This window comes from Panthera pardus, unplaced genomic scaffold (assembly GCF_024362965.1).
Source record: "Panthera pardus isolate Hobbes unplaced genomic scaffold, ASM2436296v1 HiC_scaffold_21, whole genome shotgun sequence".
Lineage (NCBI taxonomy): Eukaryota > Metazoa > Chordata > Mammalia > Carnivora > Felidae > Panthera > Panthera pardus.
This window is the reverse complement of record NW_026526777.1, coordinates 3,250,625-3,276,875: the sequence shown is the minus strand read 5'-3', so window position 1 is coordinate 3,276,875 and position 26,251 is coordinate 3,250,625. Positions and strand designations below refer to the sequence as shown.

The window sequence follows — 26,251 nt, the reverse complement described above, 5'->3', positions numbered from 1 at the left end:
CCAGTTGCTGCTCTGCATTTCCATGGTAATTCCCACACTGTAAACATGTGCCCTTTTCATCGTCTATTTGGTGCCACATTTTCCGCATTTACATGCACTTTCCTGGTGATTTCAGTGTTTCAAAAGGCCCTGAAGCCCAGAGTTGCAGGGCTGACTGGTGTTCCTAAGCACAAGAAGGTGAGATGTGCCTCACTGACAAAACTCCTGTGCAGGTAGGTCCTGCTCAGGCTCGCGATACAGAGTCGTGTGCCTTTGAGTTCAGTGGTAATGAATCAACAATGTGGTAAATCCAGGAAAAGGAAAAGGAAATACTTGATGTCTATGTGGAGCCACCTAAGAAAATGTTAAAGTAATGTCTGAATGCTATGATGATGCCACAGAAAAGGGGAAAAAAGAACTTAATATGTGAACTCATGAAATGACGACCATATCTTCTTTGTTTGTTTCTAAATAATGGACAGCACAGCTGTGGGGCTGAAAGCCAAAGACACTGGCGATCACAGTAACCAAGCCTGGAAATGTTATATACTTCTGGGCTATACTTCTGGGTATTTCAATATAGGGAAATACAGCATACATTAAGTTATTAGGAAATATATATATAATAAACTGTCTTTAAACAAAAACACACATGAAACAAGGCTGTGTATACATCAGTTGGTAATCATTGTGAGCAGAGGCTCTCAGGAACTCAACCCTATATTTCCCCTAGGAGCAACAGCTCCCAGTGGCTGAACCTGTCCTCAGTGACTGTAACACAGCAGCCACGAATGTGAGGATGTTCTGTATGCCGTCTCCTTGCTGGATCCCCATTCATTCCTGAGCACAACACTCTTGTTCTCCTTTGTGGACCCACTCATTTCCCTGCAAGGACACACTCACACTGCTACCTCTCAGGCATCCCATTTTATGCACCTGTGAATGCCCCGATGATTTTGTTAAAATGCACATTGTGAGGGGCGCCTGGGTGGCTCAGTTTGTTAGGTGGCTGACTTCACCTCAGGTCATGACCTTGCGGTCTGTGAGTTCGAGCCCTGTGTCAGGCTGTATGCTGACAGCTCAGAGCCTGGATCCTGCTTCAGATTCTGTGTCTCCCTCACTCTCTGCCCTCCCCCACTCATGCTCTGTCTCTCTCTGTCTCTCAAAAATGAATAAATGTTTTAAAAAAAAAAAAATAAATCAAATGAAATGCAGACTGTGATTCAGTGAACCTCAGTTGAGGCCAAGACCCTATATTGCCAACAAGCCCCAAGGTGAAGTCTCTACTGCTGTCCTGAGGGCCTCAAACAGCCAGGACCTGCATCTGCCCTCCTCCTTTTATCCACAACAGGTCCACTCCAACAGGTGTCTGTGTTTAAATAATAGAAATATCCACAGACAAAACTGTATTCTCCTCAGAGGCTCAGAGATGTTACCAAGGAACCATGACAGTATCAAGTCTCCAGGCAAAGTGAAAAGACTTTTAACAAGAAGAACATCAAACGTCTCAACTACTACAAACACGACAGGAGGCAAAAGAAGAAAAACCTATGAAACTGGCATCAATTCAACACAGACTTTTATTGAGGACATATTCCATGCAGGCGAGACTCCTTGCCAAGGATACAAATATTAAAAAGACGTGGGCTTTGCACTCAAGAGACCTAGGAATTAGAAGGGAAAAGGGACCTAAATGCAGGGCAAAAACGGATAGGAACTGGGTGTAGATTATCCACAGTGCAGGTTAAAGTGGTGGAAATTCCCACCGAGCAGAGACTGCTTCCACTATGCAGACCAGAGAAGGTGCATGGGAGGAAGTAACACAAGATGTCCGTGACCCATGGAGGTCCTCAGACTTCATTTTACTCTAAGATAATTTTGAGATTTAAGTCTGAGACTCAGGTCAGAACAAGAATTCCTGTTAAACGACACTCAGCTTATACTGACAACTGATGCCTGAGCAGAAAGGAAAGACAAAAGCTGCACATAGGGACTTGCTGGTCCATCACTGCTGAGATGGGTTTAGGGACGTCCTGGTCCTGGGCTGCTGGGATCTCTCTCCAAAGGGAGGCCAGTGCACTGAGGTCTCCAGTGTGATTTGCTAGGAGGAACAGATTGGAAATGCTCTGCAGCAGGTGGGGATGAGGACTGTAGGGAGAGGAGCACTGGGAGGAGGAAAGGTGAGGACAGACAGGAAGGTGGGGAGATAAGCGGGAAAGAGCAGAAATATGGTTCCAGAGTCTTACCAGCGTTTCCAGAGCCAGAATGCAAGACCTGCCAGAAGCACCAGGGGCACCAGCACCGCCAGGAAGACCAAGTCCACGGGCCCGTGCTGCTCTGTGGGTTTGGTGCACAGAGAGTATCAATTCCCATCCATCTTGGGTTCAACTGCACCTTCCTGGTCCTTTTTGCTCCTGTCACCCTCTGCCTCACCAACCACCCTTCTTCTTTCTCTTCTCTCATCCCTACTCAGAGAAGGATCCTTCACCCAACCCTCTGCTTCCTCCCACATCTACAGGACCCTCACACGAAGCTCTCCATTTCTTGGGCTATTAATTTTATGTCCTTTATGATCTGGAGTCCCTAGAATCCCAAAGTTTTCAGCTGGCTTTTCTGCTTTGCTGAAGGGCCACCCACCCACGTTCCCAGCCAGCCCCCACTGCTTTCTCACCCCAGTAGAGGACCATGTCCTGGCCTCCTAGACTGCTGTGTCTCACTCGGCAAGACAGGCCAGCTGCCTCTCTGGCTTCCACATCCAAGGACGTCTGAAGATACCATGTCCCGTCAGCATGGGGCAAGACGTCGCTTCGTCGGGTGCTCTGCCTCTCCTGCTCACCCTGCATCCACGTCACCCGCACGGGCTTTGGGTAGAAACCAGAGACATGGCACACAAGGAGCAGACGGCCAGGACCCGGACTGGGGCCAGTGGACAGCCAGGCCTCTGGCTTCACTGCAGAGACAGGACAGGTATTCTCAGACTGAGAGGGAAGATCCTCACATCGCTTTAGATACACACCTTTCCACCTCTAGAAACCTGTCACCATCAGCCCTCTCCCTCTTGGCCCCTTTTCTCCCTGAGTTTGAGCAAATGTTGCAAGTTTCTGTGTGCAGAAAGAAAGCTTGGAGGGAGGGAGCAGGACTGACCTTGTCGCTGCAGAGCTGCCTTCCCTGCATCAAGTAAAGCCAAGAGGAAACGGGGACAGAGGTCATTAATAAGTGTCTGTATTCTCATGTTGACCACGTGGTACTGATTGAATAGATTGCAGACCTGCTGAGCCCTCCTTCCTCCCTTTGGAGATGGCCACCATGACATGTTATGGAAGCTCACGAGATCTGATCCTTCATACGCAATCCGCTTAAACCCTACTGGTGCCTCTCCAACGGGCAGCTCACAGCCTCTGACCACCTGAACCTGAAAGGGATCTGGGAAGAGAGATTGTGAGTTACACGATGGGGAAATGTGGGGAAAAAGATGAAATGGGATAAGTGGAAGCCAAGGACAGACAAAGCAGAGCGCGAAGTTGAGAGTTGGACAGAATGGAGCAAATTTGGTTTGAGCAGAAGCTCACACAGAGGGGAAGTGGTGGTCACTGCAGCAGAGGAAGAGGTGAATGACTGAGGAAGGAACGACTGTTGGGGGGGGGGACAGGAAGGGTGTGGGCAGGGGACAGGGACGGGCTCAGTAGGAGAGCTGGGATAAAACCATCCAGGGTGAAAGGAGGATAGTGAATACATGGAGTACATAGATAGAGTTTGCTGAGGGGACTGAATGGGGAGTAAAGCACAATTCAAAGATCTGTCACAGAGTGACGGAGAAGTAGGTATCTGGGTGGAATCCAGGGAATGGGGTGGTCAAGGGAGACACTAGTGGAGGCATGAGAGCACAGCCTGAGGTCAATGAGAGGAGGGGAAGGAGCAGAAGACATAAAGCTTTTAAGAAGTGGGGACTGCCTTCTGCTTCCTGCCCAGATGGGTGTCATTCAGTTTCACAATGGGGAGTGGAGACTTCAGAAGCCAGTGGAGACTCTTTCCTGGAGGAAGAAGGAACTCAAGGTGACACACACACCAGCCACCTCCATCCCCCCTGCCCTGAGGGACCTGAACTCACATTCAAGCTGCCATTGACTGACGTGGTCCTGAAATATCAGAAGAATTCTAATGGAAGCCGCCTGTGTTACCCTTTCCTGTTCCATCAGCTCATTGTTGCTGAAGTTGCCCTTGAACCAAGGGAGCTTGTTCACGAAAATGCCCTTCTTGCTGTCCCAGCTATGAGTCTGAAGCTCATCCAGCCAAGCTGAGACGTGATATTGTGTCCGGGAATGATTGTAAAAGGATATTGTCAGGATGATTCGGAAGGAGATTGGCTCCTGGAAGTCTGTGGCAGGAGAACAGATAGAGTGAGGAAGAGGAGGGCAGAGGGAAGGAGAGAGAATCAGAAAAGAGGCCAGGGAGGGGCCCTGAGGACAGGGAGCCATGGTTGTCTTAGGAGACATGTGCTGCCCCAGAGCCCCAGGCTTGGCACCCATCATTCAGAAGAGCACAGGGCCCTTGGGTCAGGGATGCTCAGGAAGGAACCAGGCTGACATCCCTCACTCCCCATGTGTGTGCTGGGGAACCCACACCACGAGTGCACACACAAGCGAGTGTGCACAAACACATGGACACACCCATGCAAAGATATAGTCACACAATCTTGCACAAACTAACATACACGGATACACATGCACACATTCACACACAAGTACAAACACACACATATTAACATACAAACATACAGACACACAAGCACTTTTACACACAGGACACACACACAGACACACATGCAGATACACACTGAGACACACACAGGCACCTATACACACACATTCATACATGCTTACACTCATGGAGACACTCAAGCACAATGTCATACATGATACACACATGCACAAATGAAGACACACAGAGATACACACATGGGCATTATATGCACACACTCGTAATACTTATGCACACATGCAGACACACAATCACATACATGACCACACGTTCACACACAGGCACATCTGTCAGCACACATACATGTGTGACACCCAAATGTAAGCACATCACACGTGCAGACACAAACATGTGCGCACATGTGCACATACTACACACATGCAGGAACCCATGACACAAGCACACATGCACGTATACATATATCCATACCCACACACCCCCTCAGCAGGGCCACCGTCCTCACCATCGTCACTGTCACCACCTGGGACAAGAACCATGAGCAACACCAGTTGCAACAACAGCATCTTATGTGCAGATGTTCTTTCTTTCTCTCCGAAAGTGGGTCTTTGGCGTCTGTTCTCACAAACCTCCCCACACGCAGCCCCTCTCTTCTGACTTCCTTCTCAACACACGCGCCTGCCCTGAGTCTCCGCGACAATGCAGATGGACTCCACCCTCAACCCTGGACACCTACTCAGACTCTCACTTCCCCTCCGGGTCTGACCCTCCTCTCCCGCTTCCAGCTTCTCCCTGTCACCAGCCTCCATTCTGTTTCCCGAGGTCCTAACTCAGGTGCTGGGGACCAAGTCTTGGGTGGCATGGAAAAGGGACCCTACCTCTCGCGCCTTTTCTCCTCATCCAGACAGTAACCCATGAAAACACGGCTCCCCAGCATGCAGCCCTGGAGCCTGCTGTCACCCTGTCCCTCCTGCCCTTGGAACACTCCCCATGGACTCCCTTCCCTGTCTCACCCCCACCCCAGCCCATCCACATCTCTGATGTGTTACTGTTTGTGTTTAAAAACAATCAACCAGGTCAATTCGAAGATCTAATCGATTGCATTAAGGGATACAAGTTTGAGGGAGCATACAATTTGGCATGGGAAAGAGGAGCCCCTAGGAAGCGTACAAATAAGAGGTTTTTATAGGAAGGAAGTTGGAAAAATACAAGAAACAAATGTCTCAGGGAAGCTCACTTTCCTTTAATGGGGAGCGCAGGGGTCTAGCCATACAGATGACCTCCCCTCACTGGGGGATGGAGAGGACCCACGTGACAACGGACCTCACTGTGATGAACAGAGAATTCCTCGCTGACAGGGGAAGACTTACATTTCTGGGGGAGGTTGGAACTGCCGTTAGCTTAGGCATCAAACAAGGTTTGGGGACTTGGCTTGGCCTGAGACACCATTTTGAGTCCATGGGTTTCTTTTAACACTTACTCTATTTGCTTTTCCAAATTTCCCCATGATTGCCTGTGTAACAGTATCAACAACCACCAGTTCACCATTATTTTAGGGGAGAATCAGTTGTCATCAGAGAGACCACAGGACATTGAAACATCTGAAGAATACCCACTCAGTCGGACTTGCACTAATGTATATTCACTCACCAAACACTCACTTAACACCAGCCCGGTCCAAGCACCTTGCTACATGCACGAAAATACAGTCTTCACAATCCAATCACTTTATTCAAGGAGCTTTTAGTCTCTTTGGGAGGAAATAACACATACACCAAGAATTATGTATTCTGGTGTGCTGAGTTACTTTTTCTTCCTTTTGTGTTTTTTTTTTTTTAATTCGAGTTAACGCTATGCATTACTCAGCGTTCATCAATATAAGTATAAAACTATTCCCTTCACCATCTTCTCTCATTCCCCACCTGCCTCCCCTCAGGTGACCAACAGTGTGTTCTCTATTGTTCCCATTCAGTTTTTTCCTTTATCTCTCTTTTGTCTTTTTCATTTGTTTTGTTTCTTCAGTTCCACACGTGAGTGAGACAATAGGTGTTTGTCTTTCTCTGGAAGACTTACTTATTTCATGTAGCTTAAAACTCTCCAGCTCCATCTATGTCATTGCATATAGCAATATTTCAGTCCTTTACTTGACTGAGTAACATCCCATTATACGTACATATCACTTTGTCCTTCTTCACCCATCATCCGTGGACACTGGGTGGCTTCCATAATTTGGCTACCGTAAATAATGCCGCAGTAAACATAGGGGTGCGTGCATCTTTTCAAATTGCCATTTTCATATTACTTGAGTAAATATACAGTAGTGGAGTTACAGGATCACGTGGGAAATCTGTTTTTAACTGTTGAGGAAACTGCATACTGTTTCCACAGGGGCTGCACCAGTTTGCATTCCTACCAACGGGGCACAAGGGTCCTTCTCCACATCTTCCCCAACGCTTCCTGTGTGTCTGAATTTAACCGAACTGACAGGAGTGAGGTGGCATCTCATTGTGGTTTTGATTTGCATTTCCCTGATGAAGAGTGATGCTGAGCATCTTTTCATGTGTTTGTTTGGCCATCTGGATGTCTTCTCTGGAGAAATGTCTATTCATGTCTTCTGCCCGTTTTTAATTGGATTATTGATTTTATTGGTGTGGAGTTGTACAAGTTCCTTGTATAGTTTGGATACTAACCCTTTATCAGATATATCATTAGCAAATATCTGTTCATATTCTGTACATTGTCTTTGAATTTTGTTGATTGTTTCCTTTGCTGTGCAGAAGCTTTATATTTCCCTGTAATCCCAATATTTTATCTTTGCTTTGTTTCCCTTGTCTCAGGAGCCATTTCTAGAAAAGTATTGCTGCAGCTGATGGAGAGACAGACCTGCCTGTGCTCTCTTCTGCCATGCTTATGATTTCAGGTTCCACATTGTGGGTTTTTTTTTTAACATTTATTCATTTCTGAGAGAGACAAACAGAGCACAAGCAGAGGAGGGTGAAAGAGAGAGGGACACAGAATCCAAAGCAGGTTCCAGGCTCTGAGCTGGCAGCACAGAGCCCAACGTGGGGCTCAAACTCACAGACCGTGAGATCATGACCTGAGCCGAAGTAGGAAGCTTAATCAACTGAGCCACCCAGGTGCCCCGCACATTTTGATCCTGAATCCACATTGAGTCTATTATGGCATATAGTGTAACAAAGTGGTCCAGTTTCTTTCTTTTGCATGTTGCTGTCCACTTTTGCCAACGCTGCATTTTTTTAATATAATTTATTGTCAAATTGGTTTGCATACAACACACACTGCTCATCCTAACCAGTGCCCTCCTCCCTGCCTATCACCCACTTTCCCCTCTCCCCCCCCCCATCTACCCTTAGTTTGTTCTCAGTCCTTAAGAGTCTCTTATGAGACCCAGTCTTAAGAGTCTCCTCCCTCCCTCTCTGTAACTTTTTTTTCCCCTTCCCCTCCCCCATGGTCTTCTGTTTAGTTTCTCCAGATCCAAATATGAGCCAACACCACATTTTAAAGAGGCCTTCTATTTGCCATTGCATGATCTTGCCTCTTTGTAAAAAAATTAATTGGCCATAAAATCCTGGGTTTATTGCTTGGTTCTCTGTGAAATGATCTGTGTCTACTTTTGTCCCGTTGATCTGGGTCTACTTTTGTCCCAGTACCATAATGTTTTTATTACTACAGCTTTGTAGTGTAACTTGAAATCTGGAATGGTGATACCTCCAGCTTTGTTGTACTTTTTAAAGATTGATTTGTCCATTCAGAGTCTTTTTGTTCCTTACAAACTTCAAGATGGGTTGCTCTAGTTCTGTGAAAAATGCTATTGGTATTTTGATAGACATTGCATTAAATCTGTAGATTGCTTTGGGTACTATGGACATGTTAACATCACTTTTCTTCCAATCCACGAGCATGGAATATCTTTCCATTTCCTTGTGTCACCTTCAATTTGTTCATCAGTGTTTTATAGTTCTCAGAGTACATGTCTTTCACTCCTTTGGTTAAGTATATTCCTAAGTATTCTCTTATTTTTTGGTGCCATTGTCAATGTGATGGTTTTCTTAATTTCTTTTTTTGCTGCTTTGTTATTATTGTATACAAATGCAACGCATTTCTATATATTGATTTTGTATCCTGTGACCTTACTTAATTCATTTATTGGTTCTAGTAGATTGGGGCGGGGGGGGTGGTCTTTAGGGTTGTCTATATATAGTATTGTGATCTGCAAACAGTGGACATTTTACTTCTTCCTTGCCATTTTGGGTAACTTTTATTCCTTCCTCTCGTCTGAGATGCAGAAGTATTTACAATGGTTATATCTTCTTGATGGATTGTTTCTTCTATTATTTTATAGTGTCTTCCTTTTTCCTTTGGTACAGCCTTTCTTTAAAAGTCTATTTTGTCTGATACAAGTATTGCCACCCTGGATTTCATTTCACATCCATTTGCTTGATGCATGATTCTCCATCATATCACTGTGTATCTTCATGTGTCCTTAGATCTGAAATGAGCCTCTTGTAGGCAGCATAGAGATACGACTTGCTTTTTTCTTCATCCCATCACAGTATATCTTTTTATTAGAGCATTTATTCCATTTACATTCAATGTATTTATTGAAGGGTATGACTTATTGCCATTTTGTTTCTTGTTTTATGGTTGTTTTGGTATTCTCCGTTTTTTCTCCTCTTGCTTTTTTCTCTCATGATTACTTGGGTTTCTTGATATACTTGGATTCTTTTCTCTTTATTTTTTGCACAACTATTACAATTTTTAACGGCTTTATTAGGATAAAACTGATATATAAAGAACTGTACAAAAGCATAAGCAACTCTTAAATATAGAGAGCAAACAGAGGGTTGCTGGAGGGGCTGTGGGAGGAGGATAGGCTAAATGGGTAAGGAATGTCAAGGAATCTTCTCCTGAAATCATTGCTGCGCTATAGACTAACTAACTTGGATGTACATTTAAAAACTAATTAATTAGTTAATTAATTAATTTTAAAAATTATTATACACATTAACAAAAATAGAAATGGATGTGGAGAGTGATCATCTAATGTTCATTAGGAGCGTATGTACGTGTATAAAGTTTGGTTTACAATAATTGTAAAAATAAAGAACTGTACAAATTTCACATGTACAATTTGATCAGCTCAGATATACCAAACATTTCTGATACCACCACCACAATCAAGGTAGTAGACAACTCCAAGACCTTAAAGAGTTTCCTTGTGGCCCTTTGCTTTGTTTCATTTTGTGTTGTGGTAAGAGCACTTAACAGAAGATCTACTCTCTTAACTCTTGGAAAATATGGTATTATTAACTCTAGGAACTATGTTGTACAGAACATCTCTAACATACCCAACTGACATAATTGAAACTTTCAACACTGAATAACAAGTCCTCAATTACTCACCATCAAACCTCTGGTAACTACTACTCTCTGCTCCTATGAGTTTCACTATTTTAGATAACCCACATATATGAAATCATACACTTTTTTTCTGTCTGGGACTAGACTATTTCACTTAGCATAAAGTCTTCAAGTTTCAGCCATGTTATCACAAGGACAGTATTTCCTTTTTTGCGGCTAAATATCATTCCATTGTATATACATACCTCTTTTTCTTTATTCATCCATCTGTAGACAGACACTTAACAAAAGGGAAAGAGAAGAAAATCCCAAGAAGAGGAAAGAGCAAGGAAAAGATATATAGCAAAAGGAAGCACAGCAGATACAAGAACAAAATAGGATCCCTGAGGCTCTGGCTGGAACAGATATCAATCAGTGTGTATATTTACAGATTCCGTGTAGAGCAGTCAATATTAACTTATTGGTCACTGAACTTTGAATCCATTCTCTATTCTTCTCCTCTGCGTCCACATTTTAGGTATATGGCATCATACTTTACATCCTTTTATTTTGTGAGTCTCTTGACTGATTTCTATGATATTTTTATTTTTACCACTTCGTGCTTTCTTTCCTTTTGGTCTTTCCTTTCCCTTCCCCTCACAGTCCCTTTTAATATTTCTTGTAGGGTTGGGTTAGTGGTCATGAATTCCTTTAACTTTTGTTTGTCTGGACAACTCTATCTCTCCTTCTCTTCTGAATGATAGCCTTGTTGGATAGAGTAATCTTGGCTGCTGATTTTTTCCTTTCAGTACTTGAATATATCTGCCACTCCCTCTGGCCTGCACAGTTTCTGCTAAAAAGTCAGCTGATAGCCTTATGGGTTTCCCATGTATGTAGCTATCATCTTTTCTCTTGCTACTTTTAAAATTCACCTTTATCACTACTTGTGCCATTTCAATTAATAGGTTGAGGACCTCCTTGGGTTGATTTTGCTGGTGGCTCTCTGTGCCTCCTGATTCTTGACTTCTATTTCCTGCATGAGATTTGAGAAGTTTTCAACTATTATTTCTTCAAATAAATCTTCTTCCCCTTTTTTCTCTCATCTCCTGTGATCTATAATGCAAATGTTATTTTGCTTGATGGTGTCCTTGAGTTTCCTAGGTCTATTTACATTTTGTGTTATTTTTCCTCTCCTGTCTGGCTTGATCATTTCCCATACCCTGTCTGCCAGGTCACTGATCCATCTTTCTGCTTCCTCTAGTCTATTGTTCATTGCATCTAGTGTACTTTTTATTTTAGTTATTGAGTTCTTCATCACTGTTTGATTATTTTTTATGTTTTCTAGCTTTTGGTTGAGAATCTCACTGAGAGTTTCCAGTTTTTTCTCAAGTCAGTGAGTATCTTTGTGACCATTACTTTAAATTTTCTATCAGAGACAAGTGAAGATGGCAGAGGAGTAGAGGGACCCTGGGCTGCCTCTTCCCTTGAACGCAGCTAGATGAATATGAAATCATTTGGAACACGCAAGAAATTGATCTGGGGATTGAGAGAACAAAACTGAACAACCAGAGCTAGAAAAGCGGCCACACTGTGGAAAGCAGGAGCTGCAGGGAATTGATTTGGGTGAGAAAAGAACTTCAGAAGGTAGGGAAACTGATCACAGAGAGAAGAGAGAGGAAGAGAGACAGAAGGAGAGAAAAAGTGGAGGCACACTCAGGGGATTTCACAGTAAGAACTCTTTCCCAAAACCATTGGCTGGGAAAAGAGGGGCTGTCCACCATATGTTTTTATGAGAGCGAGTATGCAAATTCTGAAATTTTGGAGGTCCAAGCCATTGCCTGTTTCATGACTGGATAGCTTTACAGTACTCCAGGGGAAAGGAGGGTAGTTGCCTTATAGTGGTCATTGTGGTCTGAGGGTCCGCTGGATTGCATGGGGAGAAAGAGTTCCCCCGCTTGGAGACCACTTGGGAGAGGCAGCACGGGCTCTCTGGGGACAAAAGACCCTGCAGGCATCAATATGGCGCACTACTCACTGCATAGGAACAGAGATGCCAAATCAGGGCAGCAAACCTTGATGAGAGGTTTCGGCTGTGTTTTACCATAAACTCCAAATCAGCGCACGGTGGCATAACCAATTTCCATGACAAAGTGGCAAATGCCAAAAACGTGGCCACAACCTCTCCCAGAGGATGAGCAGGGTTCTGCTAGCAGCGGGCCCCTAAAATTTGGCGTTTTGAACCCCCCCCCACCCCCCCGCCATGTGCCTGAGGGAGAGCATAAGGGTACTGTGGAGGACTGTGCGTCCTGGCAGGCAGACCGCTCTGATGCCTACAGGGTGAAGGTAGGGATCTGACAGAAGCTGGGGACACAGGAAGGGTGATTATTTGCTCTTCTGTCAGGGCTTCCTGAAGAGTGGAGGGCATGAATTCCTGCTCTAGGGACACGAAGGTGTGGAGACATCCTTTCCCCACACACACCCCTCAGCACTGACTGACCTCAGTGAGCACCACAGCCCCACCCAGTGGACTGCGGAGCTACACCAAGCCCCACCCCTCTGAGCCCTGCAGGTACACCCTTACTAGGGCAAGGCCACCTGAGATGGATGCAAGAGACCCTACCTCCAGAAGACCAACACAAACCCTTCTCACGCACTTAGTCCACTGATTATAGATTGCTGCAAATCTTCAACTCTAGGAGAAATATGAGCTAGCTTACTTTTTCAATTGTTTTATATTTTAATTTTTTAATTATTATTTTATGAATCTAGTTTCTGTTAACAAGAATTCCAAAACACACACAGGATCTAGCTTCCTTTTTTTTTTTACTTTTACTTTTACTTTTTAAATTCTTTGTATTTATATTATTCATCATCATTATTATTATTACTATTATTTTGGATCTCGCTTCTTTTATCAAGCAGACTAAAACGCACCTATGATCTACCTTCTTTTTTTTCTAGACTTCTTTATAACATAGGCATTACTCTGGTACCAAGAATACAAATGTCTTTACTAACATGAAAACAGTGACCCAGATAAAATGACAAGACAGAGGAATTCACCTCAAAGAAAGAAGGAAAGAAAAGAAGTCACAGCCAGGATTCAATCAATACAAATCCAAGATATCTGAACCAGAATATAAAAAAATTATCATAAAGACACTATTTGGGATTGAGAAAAGCAGAGAAGACACTAAAGAATCCCCTCCTGCATGAAAAAAAAAAAAAAAAACTAAAACTAGACATTCCAAAAAATAAAAATAAAACTACAAACAAGATATAAAACCAAATATGCAATGACAGTGAGGATGGGCAAAGTAGAAGAAATGCACTGACTCCTTGAAGCATCATAACATTTGTATCATAGGAGTCCCTGAAGAAGAAGAGAGAAAACGGAACAGAAGGTGTATTTGAGCAAATTGTAGCTGAAAACTTCCCTCATTTGGGGAAGTAAACAGACATCTAAATCCAGGAAGCACAGAGAACTCCCATTAAATTCAACAAAAGCCAGCTATCACAAGACATATGATAGTCAAATTCACAGAATACCCAGCCAAGGAAAGGATTCTGAAGCAGAAAGGAAAACAAAGTCCTTAACGTATAAGGGAGGGTAGATCAGGTTTGCAACATCTGTCCTCAGAAATGTGGTAGGCTACAAGACAGTGGCATAATATATTCAACGTGCTGAATGGGAAACATGTCTAGACAAATCTACTTTATCCATCAAGGCAGCCATTCATACACATAGACCAATGGCATAGAATAGAAACCCCAGAACTAGACCCACAAACGTATGGCCAACTCATCTTTGACAAAGCAGGAAAGAACATCCAATGGAAAAAAGACAGTCTCTTTAACAAATGGTGCTGGGAGAACTGGACAGCAACATGCAGAAGGTTGAAACTAGACCACTTTCTCACACCATTCACAAAAATAAACTCAAAATGGATAAAGGACCTGAATGTGAGACAGGAAACCATCAAAACCCTAGAGGAGAAAGCAGGAAAAGACCTCTCTGACCTCAGCCGTAGCAATCTCTTACTTGACACATCCCCAAAGGCAAGGGAATTAAAAGCAAAAATGAATTACTGGGACCTTATGAAGATAAAAGGTTCTGCACAGCAAAGGAAACAACCAACAAAACTAAAAGGCAACCAACGGAATGGGAAAAGATATTTGCAAATGACATATTGGACAAAGGGCTAGTATCCCAAATCTATAAAGAGCTCACCAATCTCCACACCCGAAAAACAAATAACCCAGTGAAGAAATGGGCAGAAAACATGAATAGACACTTCTCTAAAGAAGACATCCGGATGGCCAACAGGCACATGAAAAGATGCTCAACGTCGCTCCTCATCAGGGAAATACAAATCAAAACCATACTCAGATATCACCTCACACCAGTCAGAGTGGCCAAAGTGAACAAATCAGGAGACTATAGATGCTAGAGAGGATGTGGAGAAACAGGAACCCTCTTGCACTGTTGGTGGGAATGCAAATTGGTGCAGCCACTCTAGAAAACAGTGTGGAGGTTCCTCAGAAAATTAAAAATAGACCTACCCTATGACCCAGCAATAGCACTGCTAGGAATTTACCCAAGGGATACAGGAGTACTGATGCATAGGGGCACTTGTACCCCAATGTTTATAGCAGCACTCTCAACAATAGCCAAGTTATGGAAAGAGCCTAAATGTCCATCAACTGATGAATGGATAAAGAAATTGTGGTTTATATACACAATGGAGTACTACGTGGCAATGAGAAAGAATGAAATATGGCCCTTTGTAGCCACGTGGATGGAACGAGAGAGTGTGATACTAAGTGAAATAAGCCATACAGAGAAAGACAGATACCATATGTTTTCACTCTTATGTGGATCCTGAGAAACTTAACAGAAGCCCATGGGGGAGGGGAAGGGGAAAAAAAAAAAGAGGTTAGAGTGGGAGAGAGCCAAAGCATAAGAGACTGTTAAAAACTGAGAACAAACTGAGGGTTGATGGGGGGTGGGAGGGAGGGGACGGTGGGTGATGGGTATTGAGGAGGGCACCTTTTGGGATGAGCACTGGGTGTTGTATGGAAACCAATTTGACAATAAATTTCATATATTGAAAAATAAAAAAAAAAAAGGCAGCCATTCATAATAGAAGCAGAGAAAAAGAGTTTCCCAGAGAAACATTTTGTTTAGATTTTCTAAAGGAGTTGTGACCACTAAGCCAGCCCCACAAGAATTATTAAAGGGGACTCTTTGAGGAGGGAAAAAAGATTAAAAGTAACAAACACTAGAAAGGAACACAGGACATCACCAGAAACACCAGCATCACAGGTAACACAATGGCACTAAATTCATATGTTTCAATAATCACTCTGAGTGTAAATGGATTAAGTGCTCCAATCAAAAGTCATAGGGTATCAGAATGTATTTTAAAAAGTAAACAAAAAACATTTATATGCTGCTAACAAGAGAATGATTTGAGAGCTAAAGACACCTGCAGAATGATTGAGAGGATGAAGAAACAGTTATCATGCTAATGAACATCAAAAGAAAATAAGAAGCTGGAGTAGTCATTCTTCTATCACACAAGATAGATTCTAAAGCAAAGACAAAGGCTGTCTTATGTAGCAAGAGATGAAGAAGGTCACTACATCATAATCAAAGAGACTATCCGAGAAGAATATCTAACAATTGTAAATATTTATGCTTCCAACATGAAACAATGCACACATATACATCAATTAGTAATGAACCTAAAGAAACTCGCTGATACTAATAGAAAATAGTAGGAGACTTTAATACTCAATTTAAGCGAGAGACAGATTACTTAGCAGAAAAATCAACAAAGAAACAATGGCTTTCAGTGACACATGGACCAGATGAATTCACTTGATATACGCAGAACATTTCATTCTAAAGCAACACATACACACTTTTCAAGTGCAAATGGAACATTCTCCAGGATAGATCACATGCTGGGTCATAAATCAGGCCATGACAATGCTCATGGTTAGGAAGAACAAATATCGTTAAAATGTTTTTACTACCCAAAGCGATCTACACATTTCATGCAATTCCTATCAAAATACCAGCAGCAAAATACCACAAAGATAGTACAAACAATTCTAAAATTTCTATGGTACCACAAAAGATCCCAAACAGCCAAAGCAATCTTGAAAACGCAAGGCAAAGCTGGAGGCATCACAATTCCAAGCTTCCAACTCTATTACAAAGCTGTGGTGAACAAGACTGTATCATAGGGGCACAGAAACAGACACATAGATCAATGGAACAGAATAGAAAATCCAGTAATGGACCCACAACCATATGGCCAACTAATGCCCAACATAGTAGGAAAAAATATCCAATGAAAAAATGAGTCTCTTCCACAAATGGGGTTGGAAAAACGGGACAGAAATATGCAGAAGAATGAAACTGGACCAATTTCTTACACCATACACAAAAATAAAGTCAAAATGGGTAAAAGACCTCTGTGACACAGGAAACCATCAAAATCCTAGAGGAGGACTCAGGTAGCAACCTCTTTGACCTTGGCCTCAGCAACTTCTTACTAGACATGTCATGGGAGGCATGGAAACAAAAGCAAGAATACAATATTGTGAGTTGCTCAAGATAAAAACCTTCTTCACAGTGAAGAAAACAATCAACAAAACTAAAAGGCAACCTTCAAAATGGGAGAAGATATTTGCAAATGACATATGTGACGACGGCTAGTCTCCAAAATCTATAACAAACTTATCAAACTCAATACCCCCAAAAGAAGCTAATAATTCCATTAAGACATGGGCAGAAGTCATGAAAAGACATTTTTCCAGAGAACACATGCAAATGGATACAGACACATGAAAGGATGGTCATCATTATTTATCATCAGGCAAACACAAATCAAAGCTACAATGAGCCATCACATCACACCAGTCAGAATCGCTAAATTAACAACACAAGAAACAACAGGTGATGAAGAGGATGTGAAGAAAGGGGAATACCTCACACTGTGCCTGGGAATGCAAACTGGTGCAGGCACTCTGGGAAACAGTGTGGAGCTTCCTCAGAAAGTTAAAATAGAACCACCTATGACTCAGCAATGTCACTACTAGGTCTTTACCCAAAGGCTACAAAAACACTGATTTGAAGGGGTACGTGCACTCTGATGTTTATAGCAGTACCATCAACAATAGCCAAATAATGGAAAGAGCCCAATGTCCATTGACTGGTGAATGGAACTTGGTATCTACACACAATGGAATGTCATTCAGCCATAAAATAACGATATCTTGATGTTTACAGTTCCATGGATGGAGCTAGAGTGTATTATGCTCAGCAAAATAAGTCAGTGAGAGAAACACAAATACCATTTTTATTCACTCACATGAGGAATTGAAGAAACTAAACAGATAAGTATAAGGGAATCAAAGAGGGAGGCAAACCATGAACCAGACCCTTACCTACAGAGAACAGACTGAGGGTTCCTGGAGGGGATTGGGTGGGGGATGAGTGAAATGGGTGATGGGCATTGTGGTGATGTTGTATGTCGGTGATGAAATTGCTAAATTCTACCCCTGAAAGTAACATTACCCTATATGCTACCTAACAGAAATTTAAATTAAAACTTGATTAAAAAAAGGAAAAAAAGAAAAGGGTCGGGATGTGAGGTGATAGCCATGTTAACTAGCTTAGTTGTGGGCATGATGTCACCATGTCCACATACACTAAACCATCAAGCGGTTACTTCCTTTTATGTTTTCAAAAGACAACAGACTTTATTGCACAGCAGTTCAATGCATTCAAACAGGTGATGAATGCTACATAAAATATTATTTTCCACAATTTGTCTCGATTCAATTTCCTTGACCAATGCTTCATTTTCGGTCAAAATGCTGCATGTCAAACTGGAGGCTCCACAGCTCAGGGCCTGAGCGTCACCTGTAGCTCCCTGCATGCCGTGTGCACTGGACTCCCGACGTTCTTCAGGTCGTCCTCTCGGAGTAGTTGTTGGAAGACTTTCATCAGGAGGACTTTTGTTCTTGTCACATCACAGGCTGTGCTGCACCTGCCAGGCCTGGCGAAGGCCCATGTGGCCAGTGGGGCCTCCCAGCCTTCCTCCCTGGGTGGTTGGAAAGCTGCACACTGTACAAAGGTACAATTTTCATTTGTCATCATACTCCAGTGAAGCAGGAAAAGCAGCAACAACAAAACCAAAGCATCAGAAAAGTGAAGGCAGACACACAGACCCACAGAAGGGACTGGAGCCCCAATGATTTGGGCCCCCCCCCCCCCCAGTTCCACCAGCCAGTACATTCCCTGCATGCTTTCAGCCCAGCAAGGCAGATTTCTGTCCTTTGTGACTGGAAGCTCCCCTCTGATGGACGTGGATGTGGCCCCTGGGAATGCTGGGCTAATGTGCCTCTTCTTTACAATGTTCCTCCACACTTCTCTCTTCCTTTCTTTAAAATATTCCCCTATTCCTTTTCTTACCTGCTTGCCTTTTTCTTCACGTGTCCTCACCTGTCCCACTCTTACCCTGTCTTATTGACACTGACATCTGGATCAATCCCTATCCTGGGTGTTTTCGTGGGTTTCTAACAAACCACTGATCAGGAATAGAGTGCTGGTTCAGCTGCTGGATAAGTGACTGGTAAAAATTTCTTCCAGGGTTTTCCTAGACATGAAAGGACAAGCTGTATCAGCCTTTAATAAACCAGGAAATGTCATGGCAATGGCAGTGAAATACTCAAAATGCAGGAAATTTTCTATGGATTTCTTTTGAACACAATACGTCTATTCATTCATTTGTTCATTCTTTCATACATTCTATCATTCATTCATTCATTCATTCATTCATTCATTCATTCATGACTTACTCAGCTTTTTCTATTTGTATGGGAAACATGTTCTCGGAGAGTGGTTCCAAATGTATGAGAGGCAGCTGTGTGTCCAGATACTTAACATATAATGAATAATCTCATCCTTTAAGCTTTTTATTCTTTGATGTCTACATTCAATCTTCCAGAGGCAAACATCAAAACTGTTAAATAAGAAAATTTAACTTCATACATTTGAGCAATAATTTCTTTATTAAATGACCCATGAATCGCGCATCACCCCAGCTAGCACACAGGTAGGCACCTTGAGAAGTTGTACAAATGGAAGGTTTTCACAGAGGGAGGGTGGGGCCAGGGGGCTGGTAGCAAAGGAGAAGGGTTGTTCCAGGATTCAGGCCTGTTTTCTTGTGGGAAGAGCAAGGAGTCTTATCCTGCACATGACCTTGTCTTCCTTAGGGGGTTGGAGAGGTGCCAGGTGACAGATTCAGTGGTACTGATGGAAAGAAAAATTTCCTGCCTGACTCATTTAGGCTACATATCTGGGGTCACTGAAATTAGTTAGAGGGGTATGAAGCCCCAGGGAGGGAACTCAGCTGATGACATCATTTTGGGTCTACGATTTTCTTTTTCTAACAGGATGTGGCTCAAGGGCACGTATCTTCATTGTCTTCTTCCCCCACCAGCAGGAGCTGCCCTTGGTTCCCTGCTGGCTGGTCTGCTTGGGACAGAGAGGAGGTCGCTACCTCTGCTCTGGTCCAGTCCCAGGTGCTTCGTGTTTCAGTTTGGAGACTGGGCCTTCGCCTCAGCAGATGGAACCTCTTAGTCTGGGACAAGGTGTGTTCCTGTCCCTTCCCCCACTGCCCCTCCCCTCAGCTACAGAGTGGCTCACTGTGCCCTGAGGTAGTGGGGCTCTCTGCCCTTCCCACACCCAATGAAGACTCCTTTCTGTGTGGGGGATGGTGGCCTTCCTGCCCCTCTCAGGAGGGAGCTGCTGTCAGACCTCAGGCTTGTACCACCAGAAAGAATCTGGCATCCTGGATGCCAGTCTGTCGGGAGCCCCTGGCCAGGTCGATGGGAAAAGCCTAGGGATACAGCAAATTTCTGGGACTCATGCTAGCCTTCAGTCATTTGTTAACACTTATAGCGGAAGTAATCTTTCTGGTTTGTAGAGACTATAGTATCTGTCCTATGTAAGCAAGGGTTTGCATGCCATATTTCCTTGGAGGCATCTGTATTTCCCTAGATTTTGTGTTAACAAGCTGCCCTGATCCTCAGCTCTGTAATGTGATGAGGCTTTGGGGCGATGGTGAGGTGTTTGTGGGGTTCAGAGCCAACAGCCAACAAAGAATTCTTGAAGATGTCTTTGGGGTGCAAAAAGGTGATTTCATTAAAGTAGGGGGACAGGACTCATGGGCAGATAGAACTGCCCCAGACCCTGTGGAGAGACTGGTTATATATTTGGGAGTTGGGGGAGATAAAGTGGAGGGGATGTTTCCAATGAGATTGTCATATGCTAAAGAACAACTCACAGGATACTGGAGGCCTAGCTATTGGCAAGCTTAGGTTGTTTTCCTTCTAGCAAAGAATTAGCATTAAGACAGTAGGCAGTTCCTGGAGAAATGTTTTACTCTGCCTGCCCCAAGTATTTGTCAATGGGCTGTAGGTCATAAAGGAAATTTAATTTCACCTGCCATTTCCTTCTTGCCTTTGTTCCCCTTATCACTATGAAGGGTGATGTTGGGGCTCCAAGAAACTGAGTCTATAGGTTTCTGGAGATGAGGCTATTGATAAGACTGCCTTTTTCTTGCAACTCACTAAGATATTTGTAAACTGATGGAGACTCATGTCCTACAGGACTGTGATCTCTATCAGTTAACCATTTGTTTTCCCCCTTTCCTTTGTTCTTGGGCAGCCAGGGGTGCCTGAGGAATGTCACACATATCCCACCTGTAGGTTGGTGGGGGGGGGGGGGGGGTTGCTGATTGCTGCCTGTCAGCTTTCTTTATGCTCCCTGGTGATAATGGCTTCAACAAGTGATTTTGATCATGCAGCTTTTCAAAATCTTGAGTCTTTGGAATGAGTTTTTTCTTTCTATGTTACAATGAAAACTTTCCCCACAACTATTTTCCTCCTTACATTAGCCTGAGATTATATCCATTTACTGGTCAACGAAGAAATAACAAGACACATAGCCCAAACACATTATCCAGATGATATAAAGCACCAAGAAATATTGAAGAGCCTGTAAACACTCTAGGACACCATAAAGTAGTTCAGCATGTCTAGCAGAGGCCAGTTCATGATAAGACAACCACGGAACATTCTAGCAGGAATACTAAGAAGAGAATCTGGGAACACCATTCCAGAACACTCTATTAACTCCGTGTGTTACAAATTCTCATAGTTTCTTATTACAAGTAATGGGAGATTTGCACTAGGATCTTTTGTGTGAACTTCATGATTATTAGCATATGGCTTATTCTAAAGAAAATTGTGTAAGATTCTCATTTCATCAAGTATGATTACAACTAATGCTTTCTTAAGCTTACAAAAATTTATGTTGATATCTCCATAATTTTTAGGAATAATTCTATGCCTGGACCAAATTATTCAATCATTCAGAAATACTCATTGAGCTCCTATCACCTGCAAGCCCTGTCTTAGATACTGGGGATCCATTAGAAGTCGGGTGCATATGTAACACCCTAAGATCTTAGTTCCTCTTCCCTAACCATCCTCTTTCTTTTTCTTTTCTTTTCTTTTATCTTCCCCATAGTGAGAACACTCTGGATGTACTCTCTGGGAAATTTTCATGTATAAAATTTCTCTGTCTTTTGCGTACAGGTTTCTTCCTCATCCTTGCCTCTCTGGTGTTGCAAATAGATTTTAATTGTTTCAAGCTTGATTCCCAGATGTTACTGTCCAAGACAAAAAAAGAGGATCTCTTTCCCCTGATCAACTGTAAGAATCTGTCTTCTAGTGACTTGGTCACCAAGAGCGAGTGCCTGGCTCTGAACCATCACTCTGAATGAAGACAACTGGCATCTCTCTGATGATTTAGCTGAACTCAATGTTTCCTGTCCATCCTTCAACCTGTCACATTAGCAAGGGTGCTTTCTCCTAATTGACTCGAGGAGATCGTAGCCAGGGCTGTGAATGAGGATAGTGTCAACCAACAAAAAACCACATGGTGGCCATGTGAGGGTAACAAAGTGGACAAGAACAAAGAGAAGAAGTAACTAGTCTAATTCAAATGAGAAGAGAGAAGTCCTGTGATTTGCCCCCATCCTGTATTTTTCATCTTTGCCACCTCTTCCATCTCAACTTAATTTTCCAGAAGGTCCACACGAGCAGCAGTGAGAGCCTGCACTTGGTCCCTCTGGATGTTCTCCTGCCCTGAGCCCTTTCTTTAAGCCCTTAACAAATTAGAACTTGTGCATTTTCTCAAGTTGAATCGAAATAAGCTGCTACACTAGGGAAGCAGATAGAAACAACAATGAAAACCATAATCAAATAGGAAAGCAAAACTTTTAAGCTCCAAATACAGTGATGATCTTTTCTTCCCTGGCTACTTTCCACTCAAAATATCCCTTCTGCATGATCGGGACTTGAGAATGATTTGTGCAGGTAGTTAAAACACTAGAGTAACTGAAGTCCAACCATGGACATCTGCACTAGCACTGCCATTGAAACAATCAGTCACAAAGATCCATCTTCAATATCTACGGAGGCTGTCTGTGCTAATGGACACACCTAGTGACATTGATTTGTAACCCCCAGACCCACCAGCTCACTGCTACTCATAATGAATGGCAGGGTGAGTGCTCTGATATGTGTCACCCATCGCATGTGTCCTGTGAGGCTGAACAAGTTGCTGCTCTGCATTTCCATGGTAATTCCCAAACTGTAAACACGTGTCCTTTTCATAGTCTATTTGGTGCCACATTTTCTGCATTTACATGCACTTTCCTGGCGACTTCGGTGTTTCAAAAGGCCCTGAAGCCCAGAGTTGCAGGGCTGACTGGTGTTCCTAAGCACAAGAAGGTGAGATGAGCCTCACTGACAAAACTCCTGTGCAGGTACGTCCTGCTCAGGCTTGCGATGCAGACTCCTGTGCCTTTGAGTTCAGTGGTAATGATCAACAATGCGGTAAATCCAGGAAAAGGAAAAGGAAATTCCTGATGTCTATGTGGAGCTGACTCAGAAAGCGCTAGAGTAACATCTAGAATGCTATCATGATGCCACAAAAAAGGGGGTAAAGAGCTAAATACAAGGATTCAGAAGATGATGATTTCTAGTTTGTTTGTTTCTAAAAGCATCGTGGGCAGCATAGTTGTGAGGTTGAAAGATGAAGACACTGGCGATGACCGTAACCAGGCCTGGAAATGTCACACACTTCTGAGCTGGTATTTCACTATAGGGAAATAGAGCATACAATATTATTTGGGGAAAAAACATATATATATATATATATATATATATATATATATATATATATATATATAGTCTTAAAACAAAAAGACACATGAAACAAGGCTATGTGTGTATCAGTGGACAAGTGTTGTGAGCAGAGGTTTCAAAGATCGGAACCCTGTATTTCCCCCAGGAGCAACGGCTCATGTGGCTGACTCCGTGTCCTCAGGGACTGTGATACAGCAGCCACGAATGTGAGGATGCTCTGTATGCCCTCTCCCTGCCAGACTCCCGTTCATTCCTGAGCACAACACTCTTACAGGCTTTTCGGGACCCACTCGTTTCCCTCCAGGGACGCACTCTCACTGCTACCTCTCAGGCACCACATTTATGCACCTGTGAATCCCCTGCTGGTTTTGCTAAAATGCAAATTGTGATGCAGTGAACCTCAGTTGAGGCCAAGCCCCTATATTGCCAACAAGCCCCAGGGTGACATCTCTGCTGCTGTCCTGAGGGCCTCAAACAGCCAGGACCTGCATCTGCCCTCCTCCTTTTATCCACAATAGGTCCACTCCAACAGGTGTCTGTGTTTAAATAATAGAAATATCCACAGACAAAATTGTATTCTCCTCAGAGGCTCGGGGATGTTACCAAGGAACCATAACAGTATCAAGTCTCCAGACAAAGTGAAAAGACTTTTAACAAGAAGAACATCAAACGTCTCAACTACAAACACGTAGTCGTACTACGTCATGCGTTTTTTGTACTACAAACACGACAGGAGGTGAAAGAAGAAAAAACTATGAAATTGGCATCAATTCAACACAGACTTTTATTGAGGACATATTCCATGCAGGTGAGACTCTTGTCAAGGATGCAAATATTAAAAAGACACGGGCTTTGCACTCAAGAGACCTAGGAATTGGAAGGGAAAAAGGATGTAAATCTGGGGCAAAAAGGATGGGAAGTGAGGCGCAGATTACCCACAGTGCAGGTTAAAGTGGCAGAAATTCACACCAGGCAGAGACCGCTTCCTCTCGTGGATCAGGGAAGGGTCCCTGGAGGAAGTGACACAGATGCCTGTGACCCATGGAGGTACTCAGACTTCATTTTACTCTGAGATAAATTAGAGATTTAAGCCCCAGCATCAGGTCAGAACAAGAAATCCTGCTAAGTTACACTTAACTCATCTTGACAACCCATCATCGAGCAGAGAGAAAAGACAAAAGTTGCACACAGAGACTTGCAAATCCATCACCACTGAGCTGGGTTTAAGTATGTCCTGACTCCTGGGCTGCCGGGATCTTGCTTTAAAGGGAGGCCAGTGAACCGATGTCTCCAGTGTGTTTCCCTGGGAAGATCAAATTGGAAATTGCTCTGCAGCGGGTGTAGGTGAGGACAGCAGGGAGAGGGGCACGGGGAGGAAGAGGGCTGAGGACAGAGAGGAAGGTAAGGAGACCCATGGGAAAGAGCAGGAAGGTGGTTCCAGACTTACCGACGCTTCCAGAGCCAGAACACAAGACCTGCCAGAAGCACCAGGGGCACGATCACCACCAGGAAGACCAAGCCCACCGAGTGGTGCTGCTCTGTGGGTTTGGTGCAGACGGTGTCAATTCCCATCCATCTTGGGTTCAACTGCACCTTCCTGGTCCTTTTTGCTCCCGTCACCCTCTGCCTCACCAACCACCCTTCCTCCTTCTCGTTTCCCATCCCTGCTCAGAGGTGGACACTTCACCAAACACTCTGCTTCCTCCCACGTCTGTAGGATACTCACCTTCAGCTCTCCATTTCTTGCGTTATTAATTTTATGTCCTTTATGATCTGCAGTCCCGAGAATCCCAAATGTTTCATCTCACTCTCCTGCTCTGCTTCAGGACCACCCACCCCCTTTCCCAGCTGGACCCCTACCCTTTCTCACCCCAGTAGAAGACCACGTCCTGGCCTCCTAGACTGCTGTGTCTCACTCGGCAAGACAGGCCAGCTGCCTCTCTGGCTTCCACGTCCAAGGACGTCTGAAGATACCATGTCCCGTCAGCATGGGGCAAGAGGTCGCCTCGCCGGGTGCCCTGTTGTTCCTGGTCACCCCGCATCCACGTCACCCACACTGGCTTTGGGTAGAAGCCAGAGATGTGGCACACAAGGAGCAGATGGCCAGGCCCCGGACTGGAGCCAGTGGACAGCCAAGCCTCTGGCCTCACTGCGGAGACAGGACAGGCATTCTCAGACTGAGAGGGTACGTCTTCGCATCACATTAGAAATACACATCTTTCCACCTCTAGGAACCTGTCACCATCATCCCCTGACTCTCTTGGCCCCTACTCCACCAAATTTGAGAATATGGTGCAAATTTATGATAATGCTTGGAGAGAGGGAGCAGGACTGACCTTGTCGCTGAAGGTCTGCCTACCCAAGAGGAAACGGGGGCAGATGTCATTAATATTTGCTTGTATTCATAAGTTGACCACATGGTACTGATTGAATAGTTTGGAGACCTGCTGAGCTCTCCTTCCTTCCTCCCTTTGGAGATGGCCACCATGACGTGTTCTGGAAGCTCACAAGATCTGACTCTTTATACGCAGTCTGCATGAAGCCTGTTGATGCTCCTCCAAAGTGAGAATCGCAGCCTCCTGCCAGCTGTACCTGAAAGGGATCTGGGAAGAGAGAATGTGAGTTACAGGAAATGGAGAGGGAAACAGATGAAAGGAGATGAGTGGAAGCAAAGGACAGAGGAAGCAGAGGAGAAGTTGAGGGCATAGGACAGAATGGAACAAAGTTTGGTTTGAGTGGAGACTCAGACAGAGGGGAAGTGGTGGTCGCTGGAGGCAGAAGAAAGGTAAATTACTGAGAAAGGAGCACATGCTGGAGGAGAAGCAGGAAGGATGTGGGCAGAGAACAAGGAAGGGCTCCACAGGGGAGCTGTGATGAAATCGTCAAGGGTGAGGGG

At 43.9% G+C, this 26,251-nt stretch overlaps 1 protein-coding gene across 3 annotated transcripts in view; it reads right to left on the bottom strand.

The window, feature by feature from the left end:
• Positions 1-1,541: 1,541 nt before the first annotated feature.
• LOC109260403 (T-cell surface glycoprotein CD1a-like) overlaps positions 1,542-26,251 on the bottom strand; it is a 50,830-nt gene continuing 26,120 nt past the window's right edge. Inside the window, exons 1-6 of one of the 3 annotated variants that reach the window (XM_019438579.2) lie at positions 5,201-5,383; positions 4,088-4,354; positions 3,124-3,402; positions 2,651-2,929; positions 2,226-2,316; positions 1,542-2,080 (exon numbers count right to left, since the gene is read on the bottom strand). In XM_019438579.2, coding sequence (XP_019294124.2) covers positions 2,002-2,080; positions 2,226-2,316; positions 2,651-2,929; positions 3,124-3,402; positions 4,088-4,354; positions 5,201-5,261 — 1,056 coding nt within the window. In that variant the 5' untranslated portion in view covers positions 5,262-5,383 and the 3' untranslated portion in view covers positions 1,542-2,001. Of the gene's footprint in view, positions 2,081-2,225; positions 2,317-2,650; positions 2,930-3,123; positions 3,403-4,087; positions 4,355-5,200; positions 5,384-26,251 lie in introns of those variants that run through there. The other 2 variants (XM_053908887.1, XM_053908886.1) reach the window with 2 other exon arrangements.